This window comes from Pseudonaja textilis, chromosome 8 (genome assembly GCF_049901715.1).
Source record: "Pseudonaja textilis isolate UNSWEBS1 chromosome 8, rPseTex1.2, whole genome shotgun sequence".
NCBI classification, from domain to species: domain Eukaryota; kingdom Metazoa; phylum Chordata; class Lepidosauria; order Squamata; family Elapidae; genus Pseudonaja; species Pseudonaja textilis.
In genome coordinates, this window is record NC_141997.1 from 19,296,966 (window position 1) to 19,312,195 (window position 15,230).

Sequence of the window (15,230 nt, forward strand, 5' to 3'; positions counted from 1 at the left end):
GGCAGGGAACATATCTAAGTAGTGGACACATCAGTGGGGGATGAGAAATATTTACCTACATTCATCCCTATTTTATTCTGACTTCATCTGAAATTATAGTAAACTGCAGTATGATAAACATGTAACCTAGAGAGAAAAATAAAATCATTTTTTATATGCAGAAAGGTTTGGTGCACACTTTAGATAATCTTTCCATTCCTATGTTCCCTTAAAACTATTTCTGTGCCATGAAAATCTTTAGTTCTATAAATGCTATCTTTTCTACGTACCGAAAGTGCTCAGCAGATAACTGTTGTGAGCCACCCAGGGTCACTGAGAAGGAGTGGGCAACCATACACATTTTCTAAATAAATTTGCAAAATTCTTTTTGTTTTAGTCTCGAGCTCTATGTGGTTTACAAAAATTACATAGAATGCATGTAGTGCACATGTCCTTTAATAGTTTTTACAGAAGCTTCCACAAGACAATATGTATTAAGATTTTGCTAATAGGATAAAGAAAGCAGGACAACTATTAAAGTCTGTAATAGAGAGAAAGCAAGCCAAGAGTATGATATCTTAACTTATTTGATTGAAGTCAGTGAAATCCTTAGTTCAGAACTCTGAATAGCCAGTATACTCAATGCCAAACCATACAAAATGGCTAAGATTTGTCTTTTTTGTTCACTCCTGTTGTCCAGATTCTTCCATCCAAAACCTCCATAATCTGTTGCCATTACTATGTTGGCTTGACCTAACAGAAATTTCAGACTGCCCAACGACAGTCATCCATTTGCAGAACTAAGTCAGATTCACTACTAAACTTGCAACAACTGCAGTGATTGGTGCAATACATCATGATATTGGTGAAACAGAGACTTTCAGATTTGGGGGTTTACTTTGCTTCATTATTGCTTCATTCATATACTCAAAAAATTAGGAAAAATTACTTCTCCCCTCCCCCTAAATTTCCAGATTTCCCCCAACAAAAGTTGGTTGTGATATGTGATAAAAGTATAATTAATGCTGTTTTTTTTTTTAATGGAAAAGGATACATAGTCGAGAAGAAAGATAAAACTTATGAATCGATGACATTAACATTTGAATGGATGTTATGATTATGAAACAATAGAATGATGCCATATAATTACTTATCATTACAAGTTTTATGATTAGTCATACGTGTTTTTCAATATCAAATATATCTGATTGTGAGTAGTTCTTTAGATTTGTGTATAACACACTAGTGTGTGGTTAGTTATATATAATGGCTGCCCACACTTGGAAAATAATTAGGCAAAAGGTCTTTGAATCCCTTATGAACATGAGATCAGCACTTACCTGCTATTCATTAAAGGTCATTATTTTAAAGCTTCTGAGCAATGCTAAAAAGTTGTAGTTGCTTTAAGAAATCCCCTCATTAAAATTAAAGCAATTCTGAAGTACAAGTTATTTTTGAAGGATAAACAGCTTGATTAGTTATGGCCTTGCTCTAAGGAAATTTGATTTAATAGTGACTATATTTGCTAAACTATGGTTCAGCACAATTGGAATGATGTTCAGGAACGCAAATAAAATGTTAGACTTAGATTAACATCTTTCTTGCTGGGTCCAGCTAGGAGAAGATTCTTGGCAAGTTTAATTTGTTTCAAATAATTTTCTTCAAATAAGAATTTGTATTTTGTTTAACCAGTTATTTTAAAATTTTGATCTAATATTGATTTGTTTCAATGTTAACTGAGATTTGTTTTAAACCAAGAGATTAATCCAAATTTATTTAAAAGTCAAGCTAAATTAGGTGAAAGTCATCCTTTGGGTACATTTAAAGAAGAAAGGCTCTGGGAAGAAAATGACACTATCAGAAAAATAATCTAAAATGTGCAGGCAGTCCATGGCTTGTAATCGGCATATAGTCTTAAACCCTTCAAATTTATGCCAGCAAAATTCATATTTAGAAATAAGATCAAGCACTTTTTAACTATAAAAATATATTTAATACTTTAAAAGGGCTATAGTTATTGCTGATAGTTTCCTTCCATTTTTTAGCCTCTGAAAACAGAAAAAACTAGTTTGATCTATCATAGTAGAAGTATTGTTGTTATATTTTCCTTAATATAGTGAGTAAATTATAAAGCTTTGAATGCTATGGAAAGTTTTATTGTCGTTGCTTGTTGAATTTTGAGTAGAAAATTTCAACTAATAATAACAATTAAAAATTATGAAGTTCTAGCTTTATTTTATATAAAAGAAGATAAATATCACGACCCAATGAATTTATTGAATTTAAAAGCAGCTAGCAATTGGGAACAGTTTTCAAATTGTACAATAGTTCTCCATTCAGTTTTTAAAATTATAAGGAACATGTTGAGAGGCATGGTAGCCATATTTTTAAAATACAGGTTATTAAACCATAGGATTAGCACTAGAGGAATTATTAGTTTTAAAAGGCCAGGCTTCCAAACCCTATATTTTATTGCTTCTCAGAATGTGTGCATTTTCAATTTTCAATTTTGTCTTTCCATTAAATGTAAGGTTTAGCACAGCCAACAATAAATGAGAGCTTCCAGTGTGTTTTTTTCAAACTTTGTAAGCCAATCTAAAAATCACATCACTAAGAGAAAAAGCATATCCTGGATTAAAACTTGGTTTGTGCTTGGATGGCAAACACAAGTTTGAATAAAGCATGCTGTAATATGTAGGTTGTTCCTTAACACCCCTTAACAATCTTAAGGATAAATTCTCCTTTCATATTACTGTTAATTATGCCTTTGATAGTAGTGAAACAGTAAGAGGACTCAATCCAAAGAATCTAATGTTTAAATACACATGAAAATATGTCTATTTCTTTCACATACTATTGTCAGAATTTTTTTTAAAGATTAAAATATAACTGGTAATTCACAGCTTTTTAAAAAAAAAATATCTTGAGTGTAGGATCTGTATTTCCCAAGTGAATCTAATAAGAGGCCAGCATTAAGTTTATGTATTTTAAATTATATATCACTATTTCAAAAATAAAATAAAATAATGTATTCTAGGTTTGCAACCCACCAAAGGCTATTTGGCAACTGTGCAAGAACATTCTGCTGAAGTGCTAGAAAAACATGGTAAGTAGAATAGTTATACCTCGATTACTGTATTCCTAGCAGCAAAAATAACAGCACTTACCAAATCTAACTTATATAAATATTTATACAGGTATTTATGATCTTCAGTTGCTAAGTATCAATTATCATGTAATATACAAGTGTTTATGGAATGTTTATGGAATGTGAGTATTTTCCTGTAATAATTGTAAGAAGAGAATGATATTGTTTGATAGCAGCTCTACTTGAATGTTTATGCCAATTGTTTGTGGATAGAAATTGAGCCACTTTTATTTTAGTTTAACTATTCAGTGAAATTTCATAACACAAGAATGGATTGCATACATTTTGTATATCTAAAATGTATGGTCATCCATCTGTTATGCATTTTCTTCCAATAAATTTGTATTGGTATACTAAAAATATTCTTGCTTGTTTCCTTTGAATAATGCTAAAACTAATTTTATGGCTATTAGCTCTAACTTAAAGAGTTTTGGGCTACTTTTATTACAAAAAAACCCCATCAAGCTTCTTTGTAGTACAGTTTATTATATCTGAAAAAATGCATGCTGAAACTGAAACATAATGTTTGCCGAAGGGAAGTTTCTAATACATAGTTTTAAAGAATCATTTTAGTCTGTTTTTCTACATAAGAGGTATGGTTCTTATAAGTATTGTGTTTTCTACTAATATTTTTATATTGCTAGCTATTTATTTTTCACTAAAGACTTTATTATATGAGTCATTAAATGCTTCCCACTTACTTCCTTACAGTCACCTGAGGCAAAAGATATAAGACTACTAATTCAATTATACCTCTCTTCTCTAACCAAAATTTTGGATTCTAAATACAGCCTGTACCTTGAAAAAGTCTGTGCATGCAACTGCTGCTTCCAATCCATTGCAAACAAACAAAATTGTAGCCTTTCTAATTGGATTCCCATATATCTATAGCAAAATAAAAGACCCTGGCATTCTATTTATATAGGGACTCAATCAGATGCATATGAAAAAAAATATAAACAGAATATGAATGCATTTCCATTTTAATCCAAGGACTAGTATTATTCAGAAGCACTAACAGCTTCTTGGAGAATAAGGCTAGAAGCCACTAATAGTTTTATTCTTCATAAATGTGCCTAATATTTTAAAAACAGTTTGATTTGATGGTTCAAATATCTTTAAAAACTCCTAATAAAATAGCAAGTTACTGAATAATTGGAATTTAGCAGACAACATTTTAGAGAATTAGAAATTTAGAATTAAATTGGTAATAAGAGTTGAATTTAGCTTAATTTACCTTCCTTACCCTCTAATGTTTGCTATTATTTTAATTATTTTACTGTGTGTTGATAAATGTATTTATAACATTCTCCATAATCTACGGAAATGGATTATTAAAGCAGCAATATCTTTTACAAAGCTTACACAACTCTTCAGAAATTGCTCCAAACTACCTTCTCATGACTTCCAGTGCATAGTCTCTTTCCTTCATCCATTCAAAAACCTGAAGCCTTTGCTTGCACTTCAGTGTGTTATGATGCTTCTCTGTTATTGCACAGCCATAATTTGTGAATGCCTTAAGAAAATTTCTGGGATTTGAGCCAACTTAATTTTTAATTAAAGAAAAATTAAATAGCATTATCAAAGGACATATCACATCAATTTTACTCCATTTTACAATGTTGTCACTTTTGAGCTGTCCATAACTGTAGAGTTTGATAGCCTGAACAGACAATATTTTACAATTTTTTTTTCCAAATTTTATTGGTTTTTAAAAACAAACATAAACAAACAAAACATAAAAACATCAAGCTATCTTCCATAGGTGTACAAACAGTGTGCCGGTTGGTTTTCAAATTGTTTTGTGCTTCCATTTCGTAGTCTTCAATTACAATTACATTACGTATAATCTCATATTGTCAATCAAAAATTAAATACCTTAGTGTCATTATTAAGCAATCATTTGACTATACTTTTATTCATTCATGTTTACAAGATAACCATAATTTACTTAGATCTTATAACAGTTCATATTACCATCCCAAATCTATCCTAAAATCATTTTGTAGATATAATAAGAAAGAAGTACATCTTTGTATATTTATTATTTTCTAAAAGTCTACATAGTTCATTACTATAGTCTAACCATTGATAGAAAAGATCCCAAATTTTATAAAATAGTTTATCCTCTTGTTCTCTAATTTTAAATGTCAATCTACTCATTTCAGCGCATTCCAATATTTTCTTAATGATTTCCTCCTGTGATGGTATTTTCTCATTTTTCCAGTTTTTAGCAAATACAATCCTAGCCGCTGTTAATACATTTACAAACAGGTATTTCAAGTCTTTATTATATATTTCAGGTAAAATTCCCAATAAAAATATCTCTGGTTTCAAGTCTATATGTTTTTTTGTCATTTTTTCCAACCACATGTGGATTTTAGTCCAGTATCCGCACAAGTCCAGCACATATGGTAATATGAGGCAGGTGTCCAACATTTTTCAGATTTATTCTTGAACATTCTTGCTATTCTTGTCAGGGAAAATGCCACCTGTAAAACATCTTATACAAATTTTCTTTTTATGCTGTTGACATTGTCATTTTATAATTTTGAGACCACAGTTTTTGCCATTTCTCTAAATCAATCCCATATCCAAAATTCTTCCCCCAAGCAATCATAGTTTCTTTAACTTGTTCTTCTTCTAGTTTAATTTCCAATAAATATCCATACAATTTTTTAATCACCTTTTCATCAGTACCTGTCAAAATCTTATCTAAGTCAGTCAATTTATCATAGAAACCTTCTGTTTTAGAATCTTTATCATACCTTGAATGTATTTGCGCATATGAAAACCAATTCATCTTTATACCTTGTTCCTCTAGTTTTTGCATAGATTTAAGTTCACCCTTTTCATTCAATATTTCACCATATCTAACTGTTTGTTCCTTTTTGTATATTATAGGATACAAAAATGCTTCAATAGTCGATAATCAGACTGGAATTTTCAAATAACATTGTCTTTTAATCTTCTCCCAGTTTAACCACAGAGACTCCCATATATAATGTCTTCTAAAATACCCCTGTGTTTTAGTTCCTTTATACCATAAAAAAGCATGCCACCCCAACAACAAATCATGTTCTTCTAATGTCAACAATCTAGTATTTCCTAGTGTTATCCATTCCTTAACCCACATCAGATTTGGTAGTACAACTCCCAATTAGGCAAACCAAATCCTCCTCTAATTCTAGCATCTTGCAAAAGTTTTAACTTTATTCTCGCTTTCTTACCTTGCCATATATATTTCAACACAATTTTATTTAAATCTTCAAAGTAGTCTTTTCCAAGCCTAATTGGAATTGTTTGAAACAAATATAAAATTCTGGGTAATATATTCATCTTGATTATTGAAATTCTCCCTATTAGTGAGAGTTGTAAGTTTTCCCATTTCACCAAATCTAGCGCTATCTGCTGTTTAAGTTTAATATAATTATTCTCTTTTAATGTACTACATCTTGCTGTCAAATATATCCCCAAGTACTTGATCTTATTCGTGACCTGAATTTTCAGTAGGTCTGCCAGTTCTTCCTTTTGTCTTAATAGCATATTCTTTGTCAAAATCTTTGTCTTATCTTTATTTATTTTCAAACCAGCCACCTTTCCATATGTCTCTATCTTTTCTATCAATTTTGATGCTGTTTCTAAAGGGTCTTCTAAGATGAAAACCAGATCATCCGCAAATTCTTGCAACTTAAATTCTTCCTTTTTGATTTTCATTCCTTTTATATTCTTTTCATCTTTAATATTTCTGTTTAACACTTCCAAAGTTAATACAAACAACAAAGGTGATAGTGGGCACCTTTGTCTTGTTTCTTTTCTTATATTAATAGAGTCTGTCAGTTCTCCCTCTATCATTACCTTTGCCATTTGCTTATAGTATATAGCTTCTATTGCTTGAATAAATTTTCTAGCAAAACCCATCTGTTCCAACAGTAATAACATGAAACGCCAATTCACATTATCAAATGCCTTCTGTGCATTTTCAGGAGAAATATAAGAGCCATTTGTTTTTCAGGATGTGCCTCATAGTATTCCAAGGTGTCCAAGATTACTCTCATATTGTCTTTAATTTGTCTCTTTGGCAGAAATCCATTTTGATTAGGATGGATAAAATTATTTAAATATTTTTTAAGTCTTTCTGCCAATATTGAAGCAAAGATTTTATAATCTGCGTTTAGTAGAGAAATGGGTCTATAGTTCTTAATTTGTGATGAGTCGGCCTCCTCTTTTGGAATAAGCGTAATATAGGCTTCTGATCATGATTTAGGTATCTTCTTCTTTAACATAACTTCATTCATAACTTCTAGCAATGGAAGATTCAACGATTCTTGTAATGTTTTATAAAATTCTGCCGGAAGTCCATCTGGGCCTGGTGCCTTTCCATTATTTTGCTTCTTGAGTGCTTCAGTTAACTCCATCATCGTTATATTGCTTTCTAACATTTTTTCAGTGTCTTTAGGTATCTGAGGTAAATTAGCATTCTGTAAATACTGCTTAACTCTTTCCTCATCAATATTCTCTTGCATATATAATTTCCCACAGAAGTCTCAAATGATTTCCTTCTTCTCTTTGCTACCATGGCAAATTTGGCCTTGGTCATCTATTAATTGCAATATTTTCCTTGATTCTTTCTCCTTTCTCAATTTATATGCTAACCATCTACCTGGTTTGTTTGCGTCTTCAAAGTAGTTCTGTTTAGCACCTCTAATTTTCTGTGCTAATTCTTCTTTTTCTATTTGACCCATTTTGTGTTTAATTATATCTATTTTTAGCTTGATGTCCTTTTTCTGTGGCATTTTCTGTAGCTCTTTTTCAAGTCTTCTATGCTCGTCCTCTAGGCCCTTAGAGGCTAGCCTTTTCATAGTATTCCTTTTCCTTGTATAGTCTATTATCAAGCCTCTAACATATGCCTTCATTGTATCCCATACATTCTGAATTGATGTATCTTCTTTTTTGTTTTCTCTAAAAAAAAAAAGCCAATTCTTTCTCCATCCACTGTGTGAAGTCTTTTTCCTTTAAAATAGTATTATTTAACATCCATCTAGATCTTCTTTTTTGTCCTTTCCATTTAATTGTCATTGGATTGTGATCTGCCCAAGTACTTGTTTCAATATTTATTTCTTGAGTGTTAGATATTAATTCTGTTGACATCCATATCATATCTATTCTGGACCATGATATAGAAGGTGAATAGAAGGTGTATTGTTTAGTTTTAGCATTTCTTTCTCTCCATGTATCTTTTAAGTTTATTTCATCTACCATTTTAAAAAAAGATTTAGGGAGAGTCTTTCTGTTTTGGTTTATTGTTTTCTGTGCTGTATAGTCCAATTTATTGTCTACAATTCCATTAAAATCTCCCATCATAACTATATTAGCATAGTCCAATTCAATTATTTTCATATGTAATTTTTTGTAGAATTCTTCTTTGTCATTCGGAGCATAAATTGCAATCAGTGTTTTCATATTATTGTCCATTATTTCCACCATTAGTATTCTTCCATCATCATCGGTATAGATCAATTTTGCTGAGGTGGTCTCTTTAATATATAAAACCACTCCTCTTTTCTTACACTGGGTCAAGGAAGTAAATATTTTCCCTAATTTTGGCTGTTCCAACAATTGTTCATATTGTTTTTTAATATGTACTTCTTGTAGACAAATTATATCAAATTTTAATTTCTCTAATTTATGAAAGGTTTTCCTTCTTTCAATGGCTGAATTAAATCCATTTATATTAATTGTAATCAATTTTTTCTCTTCCATGGTTATATTTTATAGTTAGGTTTAGCAGCTCTCGTAGATCTTAGTTCATGTTGTTCTTTGGCTTCCACCTTTCCACCTACTGCACCTTCTTTTTCAGTCGCAATTTGGCAGTCCTCTTGGAATTCAATTAGTGAGATCTCTTTTTCTGCCTCTTCCACCACTTTCCTTCCCAAAAATTCTTTATAAAATAATTCCGCTTTCTCAATTGAGTCAATTCTATGTCTCTGTTCTTGCCATGTGAACATTAAACCTTCTGGAATCAGCCATCTATAATTCACCTCTTTTTTAAGTAGCATTTTAGTCAGGAATCGGTATTCTCTTCTCATCTCTCTCACTCTTCTGGGTATTTGTTTTATGACCACAATCTCCTTTTCTTTATATTTCAATGTTTTCTCTTTTGCCACTTGCAATATTTGCGTTTTAATGGCTTTGTAAATCTAATGTGAACTTCTCTTGGTAAGCTATTTCTCATCGCATATCTTGTGAAAACTCGATAAACCTCATCTATTCCATCCATCATCTTCTCTTGAGTTATTTCCAAAGCTTCAGCCAGTATTTCTATCATTATCTCAACGAGGTTTTGTCCTTTTTCTTCCTCTACATTTTGGAATCTAAGATAGAATTCTGATCTATCCATCTCCCATCTCAACATACCACTTTTATCTTGTTCAACCACCGTTAATCTATTATCAATATCTCTAATCTTCTTGTCTCTTTGTTTATCTTCTTCAATCTTTTGGAATCTCTCATCATACTTCAACATCATTTGTTGGATGTTCTCCACTTTTTCATCGGTTTTCCCTGTTCTTTGTGCAATGTTTTCTGTTCTTTGCTCAATATTCTATGTTCTTTGTTCAATGTTCTCTGTTCTTTGTTTAATGTTCTCTATTCTCTTTTCAATATTCTCTGATCTTGCTTGAATATTTTGAATTCCTTGCATAATCATCTGCAGAGTCACTTTTTCTTGTTCTTTTTCTTGCTTTAAAATTGTCTGTATTGAACATTGTCCTCCAGATGGTGGAGAGGAAGATGTAGAAGTTGAAGAACCAGGAGCTGTAAATTTCCTACTCATTTTAAGCAATTCAATATCTTCAGGTTCTTCTAAACCATAATCCAATTGTGAAGTAACCAATTATAGTTCAAAATAAAAATAGTAGAAAAAAGAAGCCCAATAATAATAATAAAAAGGGAGGACAAAATGTCTTCAGTTTCTTGTATACCTTAATCCAATCAATAGTTAGATAAAGAAAAAGACTTAAGAAAGAAAAAAAGGAAAAGGAAAAATTCTTCAGGTTCTTCAACACCTTAATCCAATTGAAAGGTCTCAGATAGAAAAAAATGCATAAGAATAAACCAGAAAGGTAGATGAAAAAACAAAAATACCAGGGGAAAAAAAGGCTTTTAAGGCTTTCCCTTTAAAATAAAAAGCAAACATAGAGATTGGACTCCCCCTCCCCCCCCCCCAAAAAAAAAGACAAGCTCCAACAAAGCCAAAAACCCAAATAGTTATTACAAAAAAAAAAGATTAAAAAAATACAATAAAGCTGGTGAGGAGGGATAGCACAACTTAGGAAAAGTAAAAAGGGCACACTGCACTTTGTTTAATTATCCAAGGCTCTTATTATAACTCTCTTCTTCAAAAACTTATCACCTTTTTCCCCCTACATTTCAACACCAGACTCCAGCTGTTGATAGAATCCCAGAAGAGCACCTGCAATAAAACTCTCCCATGCTCTTCCCTCTATCTTATCAAATAGCAATGTCCTTGAAAAAGAGTCTCAGTTCTTTCTTTCTCAGCTTTGTCTGGTCACAGGGAAATAGAATATTTTCAAGCCTCTAGTTGGCAGTATTACAAAGTTTCTTTGCTCTCACTTTCCCCCTCCTTTTCCGAGCAATATATTATAAGAATTAATAAAAAAAGAAAAAGATATTTTTTAAAAATGAAATAACTAAAGGGAGCCTCTAGCCTATAATATTACAAAATCAAAAAGGAGAAGAAAAAAATAGATATAAACGAAAAACCCAGTCCAGTTTCAAAGTACAAGATTTTAGAAGATCCAGCAATGAGAAAAAACAAACATTACTTTGACATTCCTGTTTAAAATCGCCGCTTAATCACTTCTGTCAAAAACTTTTACAGATTCGTTCTTTTCCTTAGGGTGTCCTTTCAGATCTTAGAATTTAAAAAAAAAAAAAGTTCTCACCAAACCGGCACAGTCTCTCTGCTCTCTTCCGTTTCGGAGCTGTCCCAACTTCAGCAGTTTTAATGGCTGCCTCTTTGCCGCTGGCAAGAAGAGCTTCTCCTGGATCTACCAGGGACTTTGCGGTATCCCTGGGATCAACAGGATGCGCTCTTCACTTTCACCGTCTCTTCGGGACGGTTTAGATCCGATATTTTACAATTTTTTTATCTCTGCTTTTTGATAATCCCACTTTATAACTAGTTTATAGCTTATAGTATATTTAACTTACAAAATGTTTTAAATTGTTAAAACAATTTAAAACCAACAATTAGGAATTGTATATTAAAAGCAATAAGGTAAGGTAATAGAAACGTATAAGACATCATCTGGTTCTGTTTCAGCAATGGATGTCTTCAGTTGGAGAGAAGAAAGCCAATGGGAGGCCTCAGGGTACTGTGGGTACGAGTATTGCTGAATAATCACTGGCTGATAGCGACATGACAGAGTAGAAGATCAGCCTTACGTTTTATATCAGTGAAGCCAAACTGCAGGAAACAATTGACAAGTAAGCTTGAAACTAAATATCTACTGCAAATATGTGGGAAGACTCAAAGCATATCAAACTGTATTGCCCTCTTTTAATATTTTTTGTAAGTAATAGAATATAAAACGATGGTTCTCAAACCTTACCGTAGGGTAAAAAGAATGCTGCATATCTTTTGAATGAAGACTCAGCAAGTTGCATTGAACTACATATTGCCAAGTATGCAGTCACTGAATTCATATTCTTATGATTTTTATTATGTACCTAATTTTCTGTATATTCCTTGAATTTAACTTTTAATATCAGTGGGGATGCAGTCCATTGACAATGTCATTCTGACTAGTGGGCTAGCATTTTATCTGCTAATGCACTCATAATATTTAATCCTTGTTAGCCAGCTCACATTTATGAGATGGGTTGCCATGTAAATCAATTCAATATTTTAAAAGACAAATCTGAAAAAGGATAGTAAATTCATGCCATTCCCATAAGTGGGCTTCAAGCTCTGTCTGATGTTATTAGAAAAACTGATTCTAAATCCAAGGCAGATGACCTCTAGAGGCCTGACTACAACTACTATCATCATCTGTAATCTTTAATCATACCAGTTGGGTTGATGGAATATTCACAAATGATCAAAATTTGAAAATATATGTGTAATTTATAATTTATTCATCTATTGAGCTTAGGATAAATATTGAAAACAGAGCCTTTGCAAATAAATATTTTCAGCCACTCTGATTTTACTCATCAACATCCATCTTTCACTCACCTATAGTGATTTTGAGACCAAAAAATATTCCATTGTAGGCATGAAAAACCATCTTGTGCTCTGTTACATTTCTAAGTTGGCCTATACAGATATTCCTTGCGTAACATGTCATTAGGGCCAATAACACTGTCACTCATTAACGCACAATGTCATGTGACATTCAATAGTAGTTGCAACTAGTTCTGGTTGCTGTCATTAAGCAAATCCTACTTGGTCATTAGGTGTGATGTCATATGGTCATTATTTGCAACTTTCTGCTAGCTTCCTGATTGACTTCGTTTGTGGAAAACCAGAAGTAAAGGTTGCAAATGGCAAACCACAGGATGCTGCAATCATAATTGCAAGCCAGTTGCCAGTGCCCAAATTGTTCATTTCTAACAAAATAAAAAGATGTTTTTTGATCCACCTGCCCAAAGCCAAAACATATAAAACTTAAGAAAGTGCCTATCCTGAAACTCAAAAGACAGCTTTTTAACTATTATTCTTTTTCATAAGGAAGGCTTTAATTTTATTAGAAAAAATCTTATTAAACCAATGAAGCTCATTATCTAGCTGAAAGGAGGAATTTCTTGCAAAGAAAAATAAAGAAAGAACAAGAGAATTCAGTGATTTCCACATGGAATCAGTTCAGTCATCTTAGCTAAACCAGTTATTACCTTGAAGAAGGTTCTGGGTTTTAGAGTGTGTCCAGAATTTTTTGCAGAGTTTTCCATTGAAATTAGTCATTTGAGTTTACTATTCAGATGTTGATAGGCAGACTCTCTTAATCCTTCCCCTTTTGTTCTGAATACTATTCTGTTTTATAGAACATGAAGGATAATTGAAGGCTAGCCTCTTTAGGCTTTATTGCACAGTCAAGGAAAATGTTCATCTCTAGCCAGAAAATCACAAATCAATTGATGATTAAATTCACATTCTTAATCTTTGGTACAAACTGGAAGCAAACTGATTTCAGCAGTTATACTGCTGTACAAATGGGATTATGCAGGAAAAGCTTTCAGGGAAAGCAAAAGTTGATTGTCATGTATTTGACCTCTTTATATAGTATCAACTTACAAATGCTTTAGATGGCATTACTGGATCATATCAACAACTAGGTCTCTTGTATGTATTTGTGTACCAACAGGAACAGGCTTTAGATCTTTATAGAATTTTGCAGATAAGAAATGTTGAACTAATCATGTTTTTAAAATGACTTCTGTCAGGAATGGCTTTCACTGACCTGATATGAATATTCTTGAACAATTTCAGAGTTGATTATAGAAGTCAAAATAGCTCTTAAAAACTATTGGCAAAAATGGATACAGAATATATAAACTAATTGCCATAATTTATTTATTTAGCACTGTTAAGCCTATGCTTGGCTCAGCACAAGAGGACTGGCAAGAACATATTTTTTAATCAACGACACAAAATTGTGATCACCCCAATGTCACCGAATGGCCACAGCTTGTAAAAGGTAACTATCAAGATAAAGCAAAACTTCTATAAAACAAAAATTTTAAATATAAATCAACTGCGTTCATAACTATTTAATTATTAAATTTTAGGAGGACACTATCAAGGCAAGTAAATTAGTGATGACAATCTCTTTTTGTATGTTGAATGTTCGTGATAATATTTAAAATATTATCATTTCAGAATTATCATTGGAAGATACTTACCTTGGTCCACCATATAGTTGGTGGAACCCACCACTGTCTAAATCTGTTTGAACTTTTTTTTAAAGAGAAAAATCCTTCATATAACAATAGTATACAAACAAATTTTATCTTTTGCTTTAAAATTTTGTTTTATTAGGAAACTTGGTAATCTTGCTAAATGCAGCAAACTTGCATACCTTTGCTTTTTCTTTCCTAGGGAGTTACAGTGGAGGTAAAAGGAGTGGCTTGCAGAATGGAGAAGTTGCTCCGAGGGTTTTTGGAAGTGAGCCACCATTTGAAATTGCTAGTTCATGCTGCAGTGTTCAGATTAGTGGGTGTGTGTTGTGATCACATTTTCTGCAGTATAATTCAGGGCTAAAAATTTAAAGCATTTGTGATAAAATTATATTAAATACATAACAACTAAAAGGTTTGCAAGTGCTTTATGCTGAACATTTGCTTACTCTGTAGTTCTATAGTTCTTTCTGGATTACTTAATATAATGATTTTTTTAGGATTTCAAAGCTTTCATACAAATGCCCTAATGTTCCTGCATTGAAGCTGAACAGCATTAATTTAAACAGTTTTTATAAAATCAATGATTTTATACTTTTTGATGATAAAAACCAGGTCAGCTGTGTTTCTGAAAAATTTAAAAGACAAACAAATCAAAACACTTGTAACATGGAAATTATATTTCATCTCAGTTAATATTTACGGACTAACAAGAAAAATAAATACATCTTTGAATCAAGGGAATATTTGATGCTCTGTGAAAATAAGCATTTAGGATATAAAAATAAAATGTCATGTATTTTTTTTTAAAGTGCACCATAGAACAATACCCTTATTAGGCCAACATAAATAGCACAAAATAGTTGCTAAACTTTTGTGTTCGCCAGTACTCTTCATCAGACTAAGTGTTAAAGCAGGAGAAAGGGAACAATCTGGCCAATAAATCATGGAGTACACATATATTCCAAACTTGAGTTTGGAAGACTGTATATTTAAATAAAAATCTGCTGGTACTGTTTAAAAATCTGGAAATTAAGGTTTATTTATTAATTTTATAGGTCATCCAAATCTATCCCATTTTAAATTTGAAATGTCCAATAAAATAACATATTGGTATTCTAAGTCATTGACTCAAACATCACCCAAAGTCACATTTAATGTCTAGTGAATTATCTAGGAAGGA

General features: G+C 31.8%; 1 protein-coding gene across 8 annotated transcripts in view; it reads left to right on the top strand.

Moving 5' to 3' along the window:
- UBE3A (ubiquitin protein ligase E3A) overlaps positions 1 to 15,230 on the top strand; it is a 52,802-nt gene that overhangs the window by 9,113 nt on the left and 28,459 nt on the right. For 2 of the 8 annotated variants that reach the window (XM_026707575.2, XM_087938447.1), the window contains exons 2-4: positions 3,017 to 3,085; positions 11,475 to 11,638; positions 13,733 to 13,848. In XM_026707575.2, the coding sequence (XP_026563360.1) occupies positions 13,829 to 13,848 (20 nt within the window). In that variant the 5' untranslated portion in view covers positions 3,017 to 3,085; positions 11,475 to 11,638; positions 13,733 to 13,828. Of the gene's footprint in view, positions 1 to 3,016; positions 3,086 to 3,175; positions 3,250 to 11,474; positions 11,639 to 13,732; positions 13,849 to 14,249; positions 14,368 to 15,230 lie in introns of those variants that run through there. The other 6 variants (XM_026707577.2, XM_087938451.1, XM_087938449.1 and 3 more) reach the window with 5 other exon arrangements.